The sequence below is a fragment of the Struthio camelus genome, chromosome 17 (genome assembly GCF_040807025.1).
Source record: "Struthio camelus isolate bStrCam1 chromosome 17, bStrCam1.hap1, whole genome shotgun sequence".
Classification (NCBI taxonomy): Eukaryota; Metazoa; Chordata; class Aves; order Struthioniformes; family Struthionidae; genus Struthio; species Struthio camelus.
In genome coordinates, this window is record NC_090958.1 from 14,944,839 (window position 1) to 14,966,574 (window position 21,736).

General features: G+C 35.8%; 1 protein-coding gene across 4 annotated transcripts in view; it reads right to left on the reverse strand.

Annotated features, from left to right (window-relative positions):
* GLT1D1 (glycosyltransferase 1 domain containing 1) overlaps positions 1–21,736 on the reverse strand; it is a 60,751-nt gene that overhangs the window by 38,371 nt on the left and 644 nt on the right. For 2 of the 4 annotated variants that reach the window (XM_068910689.1, XM_068910688.1), the window contains exons 2-5: positions 15,348–15,496; positions 11,784–11,889; positions 6,337–6,388; positions 132–168 (exon numbers count right to left, since the gene is read on the reverse strand). In XM_068910689.1, the coding sequence (XP_068766790.1) occupies positions 132–168; positions 6,337–6,388; positions 11,784–11,889; positions 15,348–15,496 (344 nt within the window). Of the gene's footprint in view, positions 1–131; positions 169–6,336; positions 6,389–11,783; positions 11,890–15,347; positions 15,497–20,424; positions 20,501–21,736 lie in introns of those variants that run through there. The other 2 variants (XM_068910691.1, XM_068910690.1) reach the window with 2 other exon arrangements.

Sequence of the window (21,736 nt, forward strand, 5' to 3'; positions counted from 1 at the left end):
CAGGACTTCAAACTTGATACCTATCCAAGCAAAATATTTCCTGGGTAGACGACACATATATAAACATACGGGTACTAAATAACAGGATTCAAATCAATTGAATGCCTTAGTCACTATTTCAAAACTCTCACCTTGAGTTTGGACATATATTTTCTTCCTAGCATGTGGCTTTAAAGAGAAAGAGAAGAAAAGTAACTTTCACAGCTCATCATAAAATACCTATTCAGTTTTCCAGTTTGTTTTTTTTTTTAATCTAGTAGAGTAAAATGCTTATCAGCATGATTTCCTTTTGGCTACTAAGAACAAAATAGGCCATTAAGGAACATTTTATTGAGATCAAAAGCCAATAAAGTCAGTAATTTAAACTACATTTACTATGAATATTTATAATATCAATGAATCAATTTTGTAAATAACTCTATTACCAGTTTAGTAGAAATTTATTTTTTAGTTTATATCCATATCATTTCTCATAATCATTGACCTGCTCATTGCATGGAAAAAAGAAAATATTTCCATAGGAAAAAAAAAAGATTTTCCAGGACAGATTTACAGGAAGATTTACAGGGCAGCCTTAGTTTTCAAAATACTAGTTTTGACAGAAAAGTCATAATTGGTTTCAAAACCACAGTGAAACATTTGTATGTAACAGGATTTTTAGACACATCAGGCATGCAACAAACCCCACTTACCTCTAACCTTTTCAAAGATTGCTGTCAAATATATGTAGACTTGTCTATGCAGGAAAACTGGTGAGTAGTAGTTATTGCAGAATAGTCCCAAATAAAATTGCACAATAAAACATTTAATTATTTTTAAATAGCTAGAATAGAAGAGGTAATTACTACACTTCCAAAGTTACTCCTGACGTGCTACTATGCTCATTATTTAATTTACGTGATTAAATAAGCAAGTTCTTGTTTCAATAACTTTAATGCCAACTGTGAATTTGTGGCATAGTAAGTGTTCTTCTACGAAAACACAGAAATACCCTTGGTGTCTTTCTGCATTTGAAAAAAACAACCAACCAACCAAACAAATCAACAACAACCAAGACTCCAAATCTTGCAAACAAGCATAGTCTCTCTCTGAGCTGAAAATATTTATGCGAAGCTTTGTGTTCAGACAATTCCTAGGTGTTTTAAAAGCACTAGTTGCAATGCCTGTAATGGAAGAAGCTCAGGCATTACTCCACTGGTATATAGTCTCCAACAGTTTTGCTCAATATAACCTTGAATGTTTCAGTATGAAATTACATTCTTTCAATCATCAGTTCTACTAGCTCTACTGCTTAATGTAGCGTCATGGCGTCCAGAAATGAACAACATTCATTATAGCATCAGTCTTTGCCATCTTGGGGGTAGATCCTGTGTCCTGTCCAGTGTTAACTTCATTATGCAGAGGGGCATGGTCCCTTTGCAGGCTGCAACACTGTGAGTTGCAGCCTTTGAGCTGCCATGGCTTCCTCAAAAGCGCAGATGGAAAAAGGACTACCGTGCTGCCCTTCCAACCACTCCATTACGAATGGTGGGATACACTGCTGGCATGCAGATGAAACACTGATGAGCTCTCCAAGCTAAATATTGTCATGCAGAGATGCCGCTTAATGTGCAGAATTGTTGGAATAGCACAGCCAGAGTTAAACAAGGCAGAACATCTCATATGCCAGCAGATTGTGTCAAGCTGCACATTAGTCTTCCCTTCCTCTCTCCTCCACACCCTATCCTTTGTAGTAGGCTGCAGTTTGTGAAATCACAACTGCAGGCTAATGACTTCAAGGCAGAAAGAAAGCTTGCACTGCGAGAAGAAAGATTTAATGCAGAAACAAACTATTGAAGCAACTAATTCCTGAATCAGTCAGCTCAGGGAATAAGAAGCCAAGGAAGTATTTTGTTTTGCCTGCAAATGCCTCGTTTTTCTACAATCATTTCTATGTGACTGCCTCTCTAGTCCATTGCTCTGTCATAATATTCCATTAAACTGGAATAAGAAAATAACAGAAAAGAGGTAAAAGGAAGCGAATAGCCATCAACAACATGCAGTACACAGATGGGAGGGAGGTGGCTTCTGAGAGTGGCTAAAACCAGCTCACAAAATTCACAAAAATCACAGAAACAAGTAGCAAATACATAAATAAAGAAGATGGGAAAGAACATACACTGTCTATGCTACAGTGTTTGAATAAGTGTATGAATGGACGACATCTTTCAAAAGCCATATGAACTTTTCTATTCAAAGCATTTAAAATAATACCAGATATGCTTCAACACACAAGTTGCTTAACACTTCTTGGCCCTTCTCTTACCTATGGATACGTAACATGTTAATTTATATCGGATCTTCTCATCCAAAAAAAGCCTCAAAAAATGATGGCGAGAGCATCACAAGTTGGAGGTCAACTGCAGAATTTGCAGGATGCCTGCGATGGCTGAAATTTAGAGCTTGGATGTAGATGCAGCAAAAGAAGTGATGGAAAAAAAGCAGATGGGGTAGAGGGCAGCTTAAACCAGCCTTGCCCCCACAGCCAACATGCTGCATAATTCTGCTTCAAACTTCCGTAGGGGAAAGTATGTACTTAGTTCCTCAACTCTACAAAGATTCAGACATAAGCTTAAAGTTAAGCAGCTGGTTTCATGCTCTGACCGACCCTTAATGGCTTCACAGTGAGTAAATATATTCCTGACGGAGCTCAAATCATCAAGAAGAAAAGAGCAGGAACGCTGTGTAACGGGGCGTACAGATGTATGCACGTTCTATAGATCAAATTTCTGTTATATTCTTTATTTTAAAGGGTAGTGAGGAAAATGGAAAAATGAAATTGAATGCTAATAAAACTAGCCACAGGTAATTCTTTCTTATGCACTGCTATTACGCTATTGAAATAAAACATATAAGCACAAGATCTTTACAGTATTTCCAACTCACTTGGAATACAGATTATTATAAATGCCATATTATGTATTGCATAATTAAAGATAATTTATCAAATGCAATCAAAAAGAATTGCAGATACAGTGCTTCAGCTTAGTGCAATTGCTTACATGTTAGTAATTTAAATTCTTAATGGACTGCCTAACTAATAAAGCACACATCAGAGGAACAATGCAGTTCATATTATGTCAGTTAATATGTAAAAACTATTACTATTGTGTGAACCATGGTATGGAACTGTTGGTATGGAACTACGGTATTTATGTTGTTCAGTGGTTGAAAGTAAATGCGTGGCCTTTGCTTTTGCCCTTGCTATGAAAATACAGCTGGGAAAAAAACCAAATCAAAACAAAACAACAACTCAACCCCCTGACATTGAAGACACGGGTCAGGAGGTGATTTTTCAGCTTAGGACTTGACAGACTTGCCTTTGATTCCCTAGTCTGCCATGGACTTTCACCAAAACACTGAATGAGTCTTACAGGTCTGGATCACAAATGTGTTTAGGTAAAACTAAAGTACTTAAAAACATTTGAGGTGTTAAATTCAAAAGGATTTCAAAGTCCAAGTTTGCTTTTCCTCCATATCCTCCTCTTCTTGTATAACTTCTATGGCAGAAAAATTCACAGTTACCTGCCATGAAGTTTATTAGCAATTACTAAAAAAAAGTATGATACACTTGTAATGTAAATATGGCTCCTCACGTGTCCTTTTAATGCCAATATATTAAAAAAAAAAATTGATGCTGATAGTATTAGCATAAAATACTAAATTGTTCTGTTGTGAAGATTCCACTTCTAAGTGATTTTTCTTTGGAAAAGGGTGTATTGATGATGCTATTATGATGCAGACTGAAACGGAAGAGATACCAAGCAGTTAGTTTCTACTTCTTGCATTCATTGTTCATCTTCGGCCAGTATTTCACAAGAGGAGGTGAGTGGAGCTAACAGCTCGCTGCTGCTGGAAGGGAGCGGTCCTGCCCTGGTCTTTCCATCCTAGTGTTGTTGCACCTTACTGCCACTCAAATGCTGATTACTGCTTACCCTTCCCTTGACTTGATGCTCATTGCAGCTCTCTGTGAGGCAGTACAACTCTTTAGCCAACAAGTTAGTTGGAAAACTAATCTTGCACACACAAAAAAGCTCAGCTGGGCTAGAAAGCTGGATTAGGAAGCCCTACTTCCTGGTACAGTCTTTCATAGGCTCACCAGTGCCAACTGACGCTGCCCAAGAGCATGCCTTGTGCCCAGGTGACTGCCAGCTCTTTACGCCTTCCTCTGTGCTAAAGCATCTGTGTCGAAACCAGGTCTGAGCACTGTCTGCTTCAAGGACTTGTTCACTTGTACCCATTGGCAGCCTGCCCTCAGTACAGCCACATACGAGTGGAAGTGTTGACCTAGCCTACTTTCAGACAGGAGCCAGCATCAGAGACCACAAATAACTGCAATGAATGTCTGAAGCAGATTTGCAATACAGCAGATACAACGGTACCTACTCAGGAAAGAGGAAGGGAACATGTTCTAAAACAAAGGTCAGGGTTTCTGGGCAAAGGGTGAATGTACAAAAATAAACTAAAAGAATAAGAGACATATTTACTACATACCTCTCCTATTTTTATACATTTAACCTTTAGGTACCAGTTACTATATCAGGACTTACTTTCAAAGAATAAAAATTTAAGGTATAACACATTTGAAATTATCTAATTATCTCATTGGTTTTTAGGCTATTTTTAAAATAAAAATAAATAAATAAAATTACAACATTAATTTTACTCTCATCCTAAAATTTGTATATGCCTCATTATTTACTCCTTTTTTCTCCTTACAACTTACATACCTATTCTTTTGGTCTTATATTTTTTTCAAAAAAATAAAAAAGAAATCAAGAATCTCATCAACACTAGCCAATTTAGTCAAGTAATGGATAAGTTTTCTTCGTTTTTCGTCTCAGAGGCTGCCTTAGCTCACACTTTAACTGCATATGCAGCACATTATCCAAGCAAACAAGTTCACCTCACAAAGAAATGCATGAGGCCACTGTACTCATCTTGTACGACACTTAGACATTATTTGAACAGTCTATGGAATGAATTAAACTATCTAGCTGCAGAGAACTGCAATTAATATTTGCTGAGAGACTAGAAAGTTAACCCTAAGAGCTTGATCTCAATCTCACTGAACTCAATGGCAAAGACATCAATGATCATCATCAGTGAAAGATTTGGATTTACCACATTTAAGATCCAATCTCCCAGTGAACTTCTGGGTCTTTGTAAAATATAACTGCTATCAACGAGCCTATATGAAAACAGATGAGTCGTAGACAGGCAGCTTACTACCAATCCAGGATTCATAAAAATTAATATAAAGTAGATTTCACATGTACAGATACGGAGAATTTTGTTAAACTAATAGTTAATAAAATAATAATTCCAATAACAGCATGACAACTCAAATATATTTTGACTAATTAATGAGGTTATCAAGAATCTGCATTTGAAGGGTCTCTCGCATTTTCTTCTGTATGTACATATGTTTCTCTGCATGAATACAAAACCTACATGTAAACTAAACTCAGTGTAAGAAAATATATGTCATGTGGATAATGCATTAGCTACTAAAGGATAAAGAACATTCAGTGTAACCAGAAAACTGGGAGTTAACCGGTATATTCTGGGGATTTTATTTTGCATTATTACTGTCAGTTCTTTGCCGGCTAAATAATTCCCTTCAAATCCACTGCCAAATACATTTTACCATGATATTGTTGGATGAAAATAATTGTATTGACAGGTATATCACTCAACACAGAAAAAAAGAAGTGTGCTTCACTTTGTTTTCAGAAGCAGATATGAGTTTTTAAAAAGTTATCAAGTGCTATTTTGTGCTATATATACACCCCTCAAGGCCTAGTCACCAGTACAGTACACTACATATTGCTGGGCTTAGTGCAACTTCCATTTTAGCTCTGCAGTTCACCTGAAGGAGTTCATTCTATTTTCAGTGCAGACAAAAATCAGCATTCTCAAATTGTTCTTTCAATTGTAAGTAAAGCTGTTTAGTGAAAATTTTGCAACATAAAGAGGTTTATTAAATGATGCAAAAAGAAATAATATATGCATATGGCATCAAGAGAAACACAATAATAACAGCAATGATTAGTTTTAAATGGTACAAAGTAGCACTTCCTAAACTGCTCTACACTCTTTGCAAATACTAAACAGCTTTTAAATGCCAGACTTATTTGACCTGTCAAAGTACATAAATATGAAATGCTTTCTCTGAAGGGAAAAAAAATACAGATTATAAAGATTATTACAATTTTCTAGCATTATTTAGAAAACATTTTAGGAAAATGCCTAGTTGCTAATGCTATAATCATCACCATCATCACGTAAACATACCCACTCTGCTGCTGCCAGTTCCTTCATTTTCGTCGTGAAAGCCACTGCAAACCTAGTTAAATGGACAAAAACGGTTGGGATCATCTGCTTAAAGTGATTAAACACAACAACAGAGGAGTACTTCAGAAAAAAAAATCTTTATGAGAACAAAAAGCAGAGGCTGATAAAAACGATTATAGACGAAAAGACAGAAAGCAGGCGTTCTACTTGTTTTACCAGAAAACATCAGTAAAACAAATGGTATCTCTTCAGGGTGTAACCGGATTCACTGCTTAGAATTCTTGTTGAGTTAAAGTGAGGATTTATTACAGTAAGAGAAAACCAAAATGATGGTAATATCCCCTGCAAATCTACATTAATCCACAGAGCTCCAGTAGCGAGTCAGTTTTTCCTGTTTCTACATCCTTGCAAGTCACAATAGCCTTCTCCACAGCCAGAAAGCCTGGCAAGATGGGGGCTTGTCAGTTGAAGTCTAGTTAGTTTCATAATATTATTACTAGACAACGCCGAGTCCCACTATTTGCAACTCACTGCAACTAAATTTAATGCAAGTGAGAAGATGGATTTTTTTAAACCTTCTCCACAGTACTCTCTCCTTATTTCTAAGTTGTCAAAGCTGTTAATGAGAAACAAACATGTTCTTCTCCATGGAATATCTTCTAATTAAGAAAAAAAATCAGAACTAAATACATTTAAAAAGAAAAAAAAAGATGATCCAGTGATTAGGTTGCACCTCTGGAATTTCAGAGACTTGGGGCGCTCAGCTCTGCAGCTCTGGACATTACTGGCCGCAGCGGAAGTGGAATTCACAGCGCTGAGTTAGGCACCAGATAGTCCTTTGCACTAAGTAGTGAGAGCTGGATGCCTAGAAATGAGATTCACCACAGTCATACTGAGCAAAGGAACCCTCACACTAGCAAACAGTAATACTGATAGAGAGGCAGCTGCTAAGGAGAAGGTTATTTTGACCGCTCTCCAATTAAGACTTCTCTTTGTTACGAGAAGGGAGTTTAAAGAACTGAACTGTAGAACAAGCTGAGATACGAACACCATATATTTCTCCTGTGTAATCCATAAGAAATGTAATGCCAGAGGAAGATCAGGCAAATGAAGATATATCTCAATAGCTTAAGGGTTTAGGTATTCAGCTGGGATGGAGGACAGGAGAGTTTCAGTCCGGTTCCTAAAAGTATTCCATTTTTTTCCACATTCTAATGCCTCATCTTGACTTCTACGTACATGCCTTTGAAAAAAGTATGTAAGACACTACCATTCCACAGTCACCAAGAGTTACATCAGAGACCATCTAAAAGCAACGTTGATACACATAGTTCTCATTTTTGGGTGCCTCGTTATTGAGAGACCTCAGCTACGGAAGTCTGATTTCTAAACATACTAGATACATCAAGCTCCCAGCATGAATAATATGTTTAAAACCTAGAAGTCATGCGAGATATTTTTATGGGGTCAGAGCTGATAAAGAATCCCTGTTCAGAAGAGAGTTTAAGAACATGCTGAACTTTAATGTAATTTTCAAGTCATCATGAAATATAAACATATGCTTTGACTGTTACTCTTAAATGGAACTTTAATGTTAACTAGAAGCACAACAGTCCTTTAAATCCTTAAATCCTTTGTATAGGGATTGAATATAAAGCATAGGCTACCACATACTACATTTGTGATTTCATGTTTCTTTTTCGTAGAATTAATGTAAAACTTCTGTCTTAGCCTTTAATGGGGTTCCTATAATGACCCAGGCCTGTGACCTATCCATGGTTAGAGGTGAAACATATTACTGTGTCACAACCAGAATAGCCCTTTCCCCCAGAGGTGCTACATTATAATTTTAGGATAGGAAGTCACAATCATTCATAGAAGTCACATAAATGCTGAATTATAACTCCTCCTTTTGTTAGGTTTCCATATATTTGTCTTGTAGTACGTACTTTACAGTATTACAAGGCATTCCACATATATAGCTTGACAGTTTTAAGGTTATTAAAACCTCTGCAAATGCTTGTTTTCTCAAGTTGCATATACTCCCTTTTTCCAGCTTTTGCAATTATACTTTCAATACATCACATTAACAAGCAGAAAAAACTGTTGCTCCTAAGTCTACAAAATATGGTTCAATAGAAAATATACCCAAGAGAAGTACAACTACCATTTAGAAGAATTTGATTAAAAATGAAACACTCATTATAAAGCTAGACAGTGTTCAATACTTTGTTTTATGGAATTTGGTGGTATATTGTACTGGACAAATAATCTACAATTCATGGTACTTTCTGCTTAGAACCCTGCAATCAATAATGAAAAAAAAAATCAATGTTTCTTTTAATAACTATGCAATGAATAATACTAGTGATAATACTGCAGGAGGAATTCATTCAGTATAACTACTAGAAAATTACATTAGTTTTCCTATAGCAGAGAAAATATTATGGACTGCATAAAGCACACAGTAATACATTCTGAAACATCAGAAGAAATCCAAACTAACAAAATACCTTTCAAGCTCTTAAGTTAATCATCATTAAAAAAATCACCGACTAAAGCATAGGTTTTGTATAAGCTATATTTGGGAAAGATCTTATATTTTAAACACAGAACTGGATCAAAACAGGCACACTCCAAGAGAAATAAAGCCCTCTGTTTTTATAAAATTTTATTTTGTCCAATACAGAACTTCAATATCCTCATTTTGACTAAAATATTGGATAACTTTCTTCTCTTCCTTCAGAGCTATTTAAAGAATAACTACTGATTACTTGATAACAAACACAAATAAGAATGTAATTTTTTTCTTGAATGGGGCCCTAAGTTGTTTTTCAATGACAAGTCACACATAAAAACATGCTTTAATGATTTTTCAATGAGCATGATTAAATGCTGACTTCAAAACCTGTTTACCTACCACATTTTATGCGGCACTATAGACAGAACTGCATATCTACATTAGCATCAAGTTAGCTCTAGGTAGTGCATGTAATGGTGTTAGCAAAGATAAAACCACCAGATATAAGCCTGCGCAGACTCTGTGCATACCCTCACTGCTAACATGAGCCAAAATCCATACTGTCATATCTGAACCCCTGTAGTTATCTGTGTTAGCTAGATTAATACCTGTGCACCTATCTACGCTATGATCATATCTCTATTCTGCTATATAAATCTAAGTTTAATGGCAATTCCTTAGTGACTAACCAAATGGGACTTCAACATGTGCATAAACGCTGTGATGAATAGAGACATTAGCAGGCTCTGTTCAGCAAGGCATTTAAGCACTGCTAGAGCAAGTTTACAAGTAATATTATTGGATTCAGTAAGACTTTCAAGATGCTTAAATTTTATCACATGCATATGTACCTTGTAGACTTAGGGATCCCTTTACTTATACAGAGCTCACTTCTGCACTGAAGCCTCACAGTACTCAAGTCATTAGAAGGTGAGGGTATGCTTCCGTAAGACTGAGTGACCTGATAAAACATCTCACAACTACTAGAAAGAAATCCTTTTTGTATACCTCCATAAGCTTATCTACCACTTACCTTGAAGTGGTAAAAAAAAAAAAAAAAAAACAAGCCAGAAAGAAAAGAAGCCAGTTTTACACCATTTTAGTGAGTTAATCCCACTCACAAAGCAGCCCAATGCTGGCACAAGGAAGGGTGGGTCACATGGCCACAGGCAAGAGAGAAGAGGAGGGGAAGGGAAGCAGTAGGAGTGTCCCTGCATCAGAGAGCTATTAGACTGGCTGCACATGAAATGACAACCTTAGCCTACGTCTTGATAAGACTTAAGCTATCTGTTAAATTAATTTTGTTCACTGAAGCATCTACAAAATGCTCTAGTTTCCAACCTGAAAAGGGCTTTTTGGTCCACTAAGGACATGGTCAAACACTGCCGAAGTCAACAGATCTTTGGATCAAGCAGAAGGAAACTTCTTTTCTGGGGATGTTGAAATAACCCATAATGCTGCTAAAACCTTTTTCATTTTTATACATTACTGCAACTTCTGATCAGCTCTTGAGCTGTATTTGACAGCTACATTGACATGTCACTGGAATTCTTCTGGACTTTAAAACATCATGAAAATACTCACTACTCAATTCACCTAAAAACTTGGCAGGAGGTACTTAAAAGATTTTTTTTCCAGTATCTGCTTCTTTGTTTATATATCTAGAAAAAGGATCACATAAGCAGGAAGAAAGAACAAATTTGAGTCACCTGCTTTTCAATCAAGCACGCTGTCAACATACCAGATGGCCATGCAAGGCCTTTGAAAACAGGTTTGACTCCAGGACATAACAGTACAAATGCCAGTTATTTTCAGTTGTCATTTCAGCTAAGTCAAACAGCTGGGCACCTTGGTCTGTAGGTATAGATACAACTTAATCTGTAAAATATGCTTGTATTTCCAATACAAAATATTTTACATGTTTGACTATATGTAAGATAAAACAATATTTTTAAAACTATTTACTAACAAATCCTAACAACCCGGACCAACATCTAGCGTTTCTGATGTGTTTGCACAGGGTCATGCAAAAGCAGTCCAAATTTGTTTAGGCTAATAATACTAATACCGTAAGATTTAAGAAGAATAATCGTGCCTCCACCACTAACAAAGGTTCGCTATTTAAAAGCCAAACCTAAGCCCTCTGCACGGCCAGTTTTTCACAAATGACAGCTGTGTGGATATGGTTGGAGATTTTCAGATGTGCTTTTCTTTACTTTAATCTCTGCAAGTATGATCAGACTAAAATAGCTTTGGTAAGAAATTATAACTTGCTCGCATACTACAATTGTATCCATTACAAACACATTAAATAAATCACAGTCAAGTTGCTATGGTCCACAGTTATATAAACTACCAAAGGCTGTCTTTTAAAGCCTACCCATAAAGTAGATTATTCTACAGAGCAATATACTGTCAAATCACAAGTTAAATATGCTTGCTATTATTCTTCTCATTCCCTTTACCTACCTTAGAATTTTATACCCTCATCACATGTACAATTCTATTATTCAAGGAAACAGTTATGATTCAGTAGACAAAGCGCAGGATTAGTTAGCAAGAGCACAAATTTCATTAGCTTTTAATGGGATTTGAGTGTTTTTGAAAATTCAGCCCAAGAGAACAAGCTTCATTGCTACCTCTGCCAACTCTTATATGGACAAATGCTATGGAATTATTGCAACAGAGGACACATAAAATGAATAGACTGCATATAGATTATATTTTATGAAGAAACTGCTCTGCTTCCACCATTAAATCATAAAATCATAAAAAGCAGAGCTTGTAGGGATTTCAAGAAGTCTATCCTTTGTCTCTCGGCCTACACAACTCCTGGTCCTTCCAAGCATTTATGGAAGTGTTTCCAAAAGGTCTGTCCTTACAAAAATGCAATCTCCTGTCATAATCCTTCTACAGGTGCTTTTACCTGGCTTCTGCTAGTACTGCTCCCATTATCCGATGTTTCTCTTCACATCTGGTGTCTTCATTTATATCTGTCCCACCAAAGACAATTCCAAAAGGAATTTTGCTACCTGCAAAACAATGACAAAGATGAGAAGGGGAACAACTTGAATTTTTGTGGTTTTGGAACTGGAAAAGAAATGCAATAGATACACTTCCATGGCACGTTAGCCTGTTGTCTAGCTAGGAGATTTTATTTGGCTTTGTCCACACTTAGTGAAAACATAATCAGTTTCTATACTCAGCAACCCATCAAACAGCATATATATTTTAAATGGTATTCACATTGTAATGAGATGCAATACCTCAAAGTTTGGTCACATGTATCTAGCCTCAGCCACTCATTTACTATCCCTCAAGTATTCTAATACAATGGATTCGGTGACCATCCTGCAAAGTGGGTTACTGAAATGATTATGTTTTTTAAAAAATATTGTTGATTTTTGGCAAGGTTCCTCCCCAACTTCTCAAGCCAATTTTACTGCTACAAAAAAATGCAGATGGAGACACAACATCAGAAGATGTCACCGAGATTAAATAAGGTAATATATGTGAACCCACAGTAAAACCATTGATTTGCCCTCTTTCATCCCAAAAGTGATCTGCGTTTACAAGTGGTTACTCTAAGACCTATTCTGTGATCACTCTAATTAGGGAAGGTTCTGCAAGCTGCCTACAGTGCTCTGGTACAGTAAGAGTAAAGAAAAGTATGTTGCCTGTGGGGAAGCCTGTGTACAACATCTTGTCACAACAATCAAGTTTTAAAATATCAATAAAAGTATAGTTACCCTACTGGTATCAGCATAATAGTAAAAGCCTAGTGTTGGTGCTTCAGAAAAAATCCATGTTGCAAAAGGGTAAAGCCATCAAACTACACCACTACACAGAGTAGCGTAACATCTCTACGCTAATAGCAGTGAGATTTATGTGAACAAGACCTAGGACTACCAAGATGAAAGTATAAAAGCCAAAGGAAGTTTAAGATTCCTTTCTAAGAGTATTAGTTTCCTTGGAGTCAAGTTATTTTTAGTATCTGGCAAATTACCAAAAGTGTTCCCCCCCCCCCTTAAACTAATCAAGATAGCAGACAATAATGTTTACTGTTGATTGTTTAGGCATTGAAAACAATTAAGCGGTCAGTTTTACACCTCATTAAGCTAACAAATAACAACTGGATGGTGGCTAATTACTACATATAGAACATGGTTTTAAATTCCAGACAAGCAGGATTGCAATTTTGTAAAAGAAACAGTTTCCAGTAACAGAGCCTAAAAAACCCTGTGATCAAGGTGACCAATCTTGTGGATTCTGCAGATTTCTGTTAGCTGTAACAGATGAAGCTACAATTTCCTGCTGGCTGCCACCGTACATTGTGTATCAAGGAAGGCAGAAAATATGCTGTTTTCTCCCTTTTGCCATTGGATGGAGGGGGAGGAGGTAAATAACTCAGTAGACCACACTATTCTCTGAGCACTGGACCCATGAGCTGGGCATTAGAGGATACTGTGTTGATGGAGGCCCTTTCTTCCGAGAGGCATATAACTGACCTTGAACACTCGTGCCTGTTAAAATATTGGTGACAATTTTCATAGTTATCAACAGTGTCTTGCGGAAAAAAAAACACCTCTAAATTCAGTGAATTCTCATAATCAAAATTCATGGTTAAAACAAACAAATAAGGTAGCACGGATAATAGAAATGGGAAACCAAATATACTGATACTATAATTTTCAAATAAACATGGAATGTAAGTGAGCTGTAAGATAAAGACGTATGTTTAAATAAAAATTCTATGGTTTGGGATTTTTAGCAGTTTCACATTTTTTAGTATGGCTAATTTGCTAAATGAAGAAATAAAGTAGAAGAATGAAAGAAGTGACTACCGTTCTGACTACTTAAGGCCTTGCTTGGCAATTTCCGATGGCTATGATACTCTAATGTTTGCAGGTAAACAGAATTACAGTGTACTATCAAAGTACCACAGCACTGATCCTACAAGAAGCTGACTTTCTGTAATACTTGAAATAATATAGGTCTTTCTAATAAATAAAAAAGTAAATTCTGTCATCTAATACATGTATTGATCCTATATCCTCAATCATGCAAACACAGATTCCTGCGTCAGGCCTAAAAAGTTTACTTAGGGTAGTATGACTGTATCAACTAAATTTCTTAATTTCTTATTTCTTAATATAGGGTATGCACTAAATAAATGTTAAAAGAAACAGAAGTGTCTCCCAGAGGTCTGCAATAACTTACAGAATTGTCACTAGGATCATTCCCACAATTGTATTACTGTCATGTTGGTTTCCACAGATTTCCTTTCTATTTTTATTTTAGTTATTGCAAATGCTTTTAGGACTAGTATGTCTGATTTATTTAAACTACTAAGATTTTGTAAATCATTCAAATATCAATGTTTGGAGGTCACTTGGGATTTTGAAAAGCCTATAGCAACAGAGTTCAGATAATGCCAAGCAAGTCGAGAGTGCTGTAAAGTTTTACAGTAAACTTTTGGAAATCCAATCTTATTTTTTTTTCCTTAGCAAACAGGAGCTAAAACTTAACACCTTTCATAAGCCTCTTCCAAAACAATTCTAGGATTTCACACAAAAGCAAATATCTCAGTATTTCAACAAGAAAAGTCTTCATATATGTGTTAGCATAATTTAGTCATGTTAGTCATGTTTATATTTGTATTCCAGGATCCCTACAGATATCAGAACTCCATTGTAATAAAAGGTACACAAGCATACTAGCAATAATATGTCAAGCTTTCTGAAAACATCCTGGCACAAATTGCTGGGGGACTTCTGAAGTCTGAAAACTAGCACAACACAACTGATACTGAGATTTGATGAAACTATCAAATTATGTACCTTTGTCCAAGTGCATTGATTTGGACAATACAAATATGATCTCAAAAATGGATACACACTTGCAATTTCAGTAGGTGACAGTGTCTATAATTTTGGAAGGTAGTGCTTCTAGTGTGTCGTTAACGGCAGGCTAAAATTTTGTTCTACATGGCCAGTTACAATAGAAAATTTTACTATTTGTCTGATAACAACCTGTCTCCCACAGTTTAGCTGGCATGAATGACAATTTTATGCTATTTCATGTCCAAAAAAACTGATTCATTTCTGAACAGAAAAATCAAATTAGCCTCTCTGCTTTCTTCTATTTGACCTCAACTATACTTAGCCAAACTACTGTCCTCTGAAAAAATAGATTTGTTTAAAATATCTTAATATAACACTCTTATTTTAATGAAGTTGAAGTACTTAATTATGAAATGCATTATGTGCTTTAAAAGTACATGTATTCAGTTCTCTCTTCTCTGGATCATGTCTCCCACAGAGAAAGATTTTCAGTGTTTATTAACTTTTGTGGAAGTGGATAAACAGAATAACTAGACTATTTATGGGTTTATGCATTTATTGCCACTAATAACTGTTTGTATTCATTCTCCTCTCTCTCAGTACCTTTTTTAAGAGGTATTTTTATTGCAAAATTAAAAAAGGATTACCTTGCAGTAGTCTGCCTCCTTTATAAAGATGAATGGCCAGGGCTGCATCAAACTTCTCTGAAGAGATTAGATTTGCTATTTCAGTTGGACTTTCACAGCCAAAAGCATCTTTGAGAATGCAGATGTGACCTGCAGCACCTAGATGATTCCTTCATGATCAGAACAGATAGAACAAAAAAAAAAGGCGATATTTATGTTGCAAGCTTTCCAGTATATTAAATAAGCTTAAACAAAATATGTTTTTCCTTAATAATTCTTGCTTCTACCTTCATCTTCTTTATGCTAATTTTGTTCAAGATGCCCTAGAGCTATAAAAAGGATCTTCCTACAATATATATGTATTTTTTTTCATCTTCAACATTGTGCATGCTGCCAAGCAATATCATCTGCATCCCTTTTAAGGCCAAAGGATGCCAAGTGCCAACACCACCTTAGGAAATCAGTGGAAGTGAAGTAGGATCAGCATCTTTCATGATTAGGCTTCTATTCAATATGCTGAAAAGATTCCTTTTTGAATTCAGTGCGTCAGACCTTGCTCTGAGAAATCACAAGATGCTTGGTCTGGAGAAAGACCTCATGATGAAATGACCACACAAATGACTCCAGCTAAATAATGCTATTAAAAATACACAGCAGGCAAAACCCCCAAAGAAATAAATACATAAACAAAGTTGGAGAGTTGAAATTGTATTTCCTTTCTCTTTGATTGCAGGCTTAAGTTTATCCATCTGCAAAACAGGCACAGCATAATATAAGTATAAGACAAAATTACACAAAAGAAACTACACAAATACTTTCACAGCTTTTTTTCTTCTTTAATCTCAATTTCTAAGAAAAAAATCCCAGCTTTTTGTGGGAAAAAAATCTCAATATTTTCGTGTCAACTTAGCCTTCATCTTTTTATATAGTGGTTCCTCATATTAAAACACTGATTCAAAGACTGCTGAAGTCAACAGGCTGACTGATTACATTAAGCTTTTCTTTAGGCATTTCAGTGAGCTTTGTTATAGACATTTCTTTCATACAGTAGGCTCCTAATTCCTCCCACTGAAAGCAGAATCGGCTATCAACGTTTTCAATGACACCAGCCAAAGAAACACATCAGAGCAAATCCATGTGTTGACAGAAACTACCATACTATATCTGCTGACATGTAGATAAAATTGCTTCAGATGTGAAGTATTTATTTTTCCAATATCAGAAAAAGACAACAACAATGTTTCCTGTTTATTACGTATTTTTCCAGTTGATTTATTTCTCATAGCATATTAATTTTGTGGCATTAAAATTCTGCTAACTCAATAGCTTCTTGGCTATTGTAGGCTGTTTCCTTTCTTGATCTTTTCTTATCCTCTCCGAAAATGTAATTTTCTATCTGCAGAAGTTAGTCAACCCTGCAGAAATTGCTGCTAAAAATGTTGCAAGCTGTCTTGAGGCCTTGGAAAGATGTATTAGCACTGTATCAGACAGACCTTCATTGGCACCACATATGGTATTGTATTTATTCTAAAAAGAAACTCATTTTACTTTTGATTTCACCATTTGAAACAAGACCAGTAAATTATAACATGTATTGAACAATAATAAAATACAACCAGATTGTGAGCTCCTTATTTACACTGTTGAGCAATTATTTACATCAGTTGTCCCAAGAACTTGTACCAAGTACCTGCTTCCCATTTGTAAGAGGTTCTCAATTTACCTCTAAATAATGATGCCCAAATCCCACAGCTGTAGAAACAAAAATCTCTCAGGCAAACATTTGGGATGCTTATGCATGCATTCCATAAGTTCACAGGTGCTCATTAAATAGTCTAAAAGATTTTTTCTCCCCATCAGTATTCCAATTACCATAAATCACTGTCATGTACAAGCAATATGTTTGCATATTACAATTAATTTGCAAATAACTCTCTAAGGGCATCAGAAATCAATAAATTCATCTCAGAATTTTGATATAAAGCTTTTTTCTATATACTAAGAATTAATATGTTTCCTTGCCTCCACAATTTTCACAGCTCCAAATCTCACAGCCGAAAGATGGCAGTTTCTGCAGCAGAAAGAGGAAGTGTTCCAAGGCTCAGAAACGCTCAGGTTGCCCTAGTGAAGTGAAAAACTTGAATTCTGAATCCTCTCCATTGTGTCATGATTTTTTTCTAAAAATGACAACTCAGGATTGTGTAAAAAATTTGCAGACTATTTAAGAAGGAAGAATTATCACATTACTTTGAATTCTCAGATCTGAAGAGGTCTTAATCTCATAAACATATCATTGAGTTAAATATGATTATTCATATGCTTCACATTATGCATATACAGAAATGTACATGTGTAGAACCAGAGTTACTGGGTAGTATTTAAGTACTGAAATTTACAGTGATATGTTTGTATTTTCTAAATGGCTTTTCATCTTTTTAAATGAAGAAATGCAGAGTAGGTTTCATATTCAGTCACATGCATATGCTGTCATCAAGGAACACGAGAACAGGGTGCTGCAAAACTGTTGCAAGAGATTTTGTTTTGAAGGCTCATCTGTTGACAAAGTCACAGACGTCCCTGAGTCAAGCCAACATGTAAGAGATGTATTACCCTTATCTTTTCTCCTCCTGAGATGTGTAGTCATATTATTTTGCCATTTCATAAACAAATACTTCCCAAATGAAAAACAAAAACATCTTTGTTGTCTGTAAATCTGAGACAGCACTGAAAATGCTAAATCTCAAGGCTAACTTTTCTCTGTATTACAGCTTTGTATGTGGTAGGTAAATTTCCAAATAAGTGTTTTAATTACCAGTGTTTATTGCTTGGATCTCAAATTTGCCTTGCTTTGTCATATCTTTCTCTTCTACCAGAAGTCCCACAGAAGCCAATGCCAATACTTGGGGAGTAATAATATTTCTAAGATTATGACTGTCAGATTCCAGATTTTGGCTGTTTTGCTAGAAAGTAATCAAACTGTGGAAAGCCCTTAGATAAGTTTGAAAGATCATTTCTCAGACCACATTTAAATAGCCACTCCTCAAAATGTTATATTCATCTGAATATTTGACAAAACGTTTTCCAAATCCACTGATGTTAGCAGGAAATTTAGTAGGAAATTTTAGAAGGAAATTAATATTTTGGTTATGTTTTTTACCCTCTTTGGAAATCCACAGTTTTATAAGTGCTTAATAATAGCGATCTTTTCTGGATCTATACTGTATGCACAGGGATATTGCTAACAGTATGTAACATAAGGTACAACCCTTTTCTGACCTGTGTCCTCACTTTATTAAAGACTTACAGCAAAATATTTTCTGATAACACAGCTATGACATAGCAGGTGATGCTTTACCATGTTTAATGTTTTATTTCCTACCATTATTGATCACTACTTCTCATTTATCCTGGCTAGCAGTCTTCCATCCTCCAGTCTGAACCCACAGTTCACACATCTCTGTATGCAGAAACTATATTCTACGGTTCCAAACACAGTATGGTTGAAGCTAACATGTAAGTGAGTTAAAAGCGTCCTCACTTCTAAGATGCTACAGTTTGCAAACACGTTTTATTTTCTGTGATGTCTTCCTCTCAAAAACATTTTTGTTGCAATTTTCTACTGGATATTTTAATGGAGTTACTTACAGAGAAAGAATGCTTGGTAAGTTCCTGGTAGGTAGATCAATAGACACTTTTTGAATAGCATAAAATAGGTTTCATCTAAAAATATTAATTATCTCTTTCCCCAGGCCATCTGTTCTGTAAAGCAGTTATGCATAAACTATTGCTAAATCTATACAGCATGATCCAAAGCCTAATAACTTAGCAGAATAAATTCGACTCACTTTTTTGAGACTTAACCACAGCTGAATACTCACAATTCCTGCTGAAGTTGATGGAATTGCAAGAGTTGAATGACAGTTTTTGAGTTGGGCTTCAAAGTTAAGTCCTTCAATCTTCTCATTGCAAATTGCCTTAATTTTTTCATACTCGTTAAAGCAAAGTATTTTTTCCTTTTATTTCTCTTTGCCTCAAACTTCTCCTTTAAAGAATATAGACAATTTGTTTTGGCCTGAAAGTAGTATGGATAAAATCCACTGTGAGTAGGAGCAGAAACATCAAAAACGCGGGCATGACAAACATTCCTTCTGTCTCTACATTCTGAAGTCAGTAATGGTCCTTTTGGAAGTGGAAAGTAACTCTGCAAAGTGTAATTCTGACTTATAAGTAGGATCTAGCTGTGCAAAACATTTGAAAAGCAGGATGCATCAAGTGCAGGCAGTGTAAACAACTGAATATCAGTTCCAGAGGTGGAGGATAAGTACCTGCCCTTTGCAGCTGTCCTGCTCTAGGAATGGACACATGAACAAAAGCAAGAACGTACCAGCACCTGTGCAAACTAAAGTAAGTAGGTAAAAGACCTCTTATTACCAAGAACAAATAGAAGACGACTTTTTGATATAGAGAACCTGTGAAATAGATAGCCTTTTGCTATGCAGGTACTCTTCTGCATGATTTTAGTGATGCTAGGTAGGGAAGACTAAAGAGAAAAAGAGTTGAGGCTCAGAATTACTCCAATAAATATCTACTCTGAAAAAATAATTGTAAAAAGGAATGATAAGTTATACTTTACCGAATTTGTGGGTTTAATTCTTTGCAGTTGATTACCTGGGGATTTACAGAATTGCTATTTAAAACATCCCATTTCAAATAGGAACTGAAACACTCTCTCCTTCTCCAAAAGATATTTATATATTTGCCAAATATTCCATCTAAATCTTTCTACCTAACCAAGTAATTCAAGATTCCTCTTCCTTCTTATTACTAAGTAATAAAAGATGAAGTATCTGCATAGCATAGTTTTAGTGATAATTGTCATTGACTAGCCTTTTAGTTAAGAAGATTAATTTGATTGCTAGCTCTTTATCCTGATTAGACTTCCCCCAAATGAGCTCCTTTATATTACTACTATAAACAGTATTTATGGTAAGTGATAAGATAGCAACTGCACGTGACATGTTGTAAGTTACTGATTCTCAAACACTACTACTGTTAGAATCCTTTACCCACCTTCATTGTGAACATTAATTAAACTGACCTTTCATTCATTCCTTTCTTTCAGTTTCAGGGTTTATGTACATCAGAAAGTAGTATCCATTTCATGTAAGGTATGCCTGCAGAGCAATAGAATGCTAAAGTATGTTGGTGTAGTCTGCACAGGTCACTGCAGATGTGTTCGCATAGCTGCAAATGATTATGTTAACATGGTAATATGTTAAACCATCTGCCAACTGAGCTGTTGTATCCCAACCAATCTGTGCCCTTTTTCATACTAAAACACATTAGCGTAGTCCACCATGCATGAGAACCACGAGTGGAGCAGGCTAACCACAGCTGCTATAGAAACTGTGACTCAGGTAAAGGCATCTTGCTAAACCGCCGTGTCTCAATCAGGTACGTTCGCGTGATCATAATCCATCTCAGTTTAGTTCAAGTCCATTTGAAATACATGTAAAAGAATATGTGAACATTTGTTTCACAGGTTTATTCAGGCCTAGCTTGTGTGAAAGCTGTAGATTCAAATGATACAAAGATAGCTTTCCATTAGATTACCTCTGAACTGCTCCACAGTCCAAACTTTTGTCTGACTTTTCTCAAAGTTGAAGTGGAAGATATGATCAGAGTGAACACCTAATTGACTTGAAAGGTAGAATAAATAATTGTATGGAGGAAGAAGGAGCACAGACCTCCCCAAGAATAACTAGTTTTCTTATACCCAGTAACAGCAAAAGATAAGAGATTAAAGGAAATGAACGCCACACAAACCTCCGCACTCTAACTCTGGCCTGACACATGTAGGTAAGAAGTGTATATTTCAAATATAAGCACATATTCGTTTTTACTCCAATACTTTATTAATAATTATTCTAAAAAAAATACAGAAAACTTCTGCTTTCTCTGGTCCTTTGCCTGTGTGACTGAAACAGATAGCAAGTATGTTCCACCATATCTTTTACGACAAAGTAGCTCTGCACGTATCTAAGACCGAACATGATATGACCTGACTAGCACGAAATCTTAAACAGTGTCAACAGATTATTTCTATGTTTAACATTTAAGTGGGATAATACCCAGACTAGGGTCAGGGAAAACTTGTAATAGCAGAGTGCTAAGACACATCCTAGCAAAAACAACACTAAAGTATGGATGACTCTTTGACATGTCAGAAGCGACCAAGTCCTTATTTCAAACCGCAAGAGGACAAAGCCATGGTGAAATTGTTTCACAGTGAGGTTTTTTCTTTTTTTTTTTTAAATAAACCTCACATGGACAACATGTCTTTTTCCACATTTCATATAAGAAAAAAGGTAAATGGAGACAAGAAGAATAGCGCATATTTATATAGTACT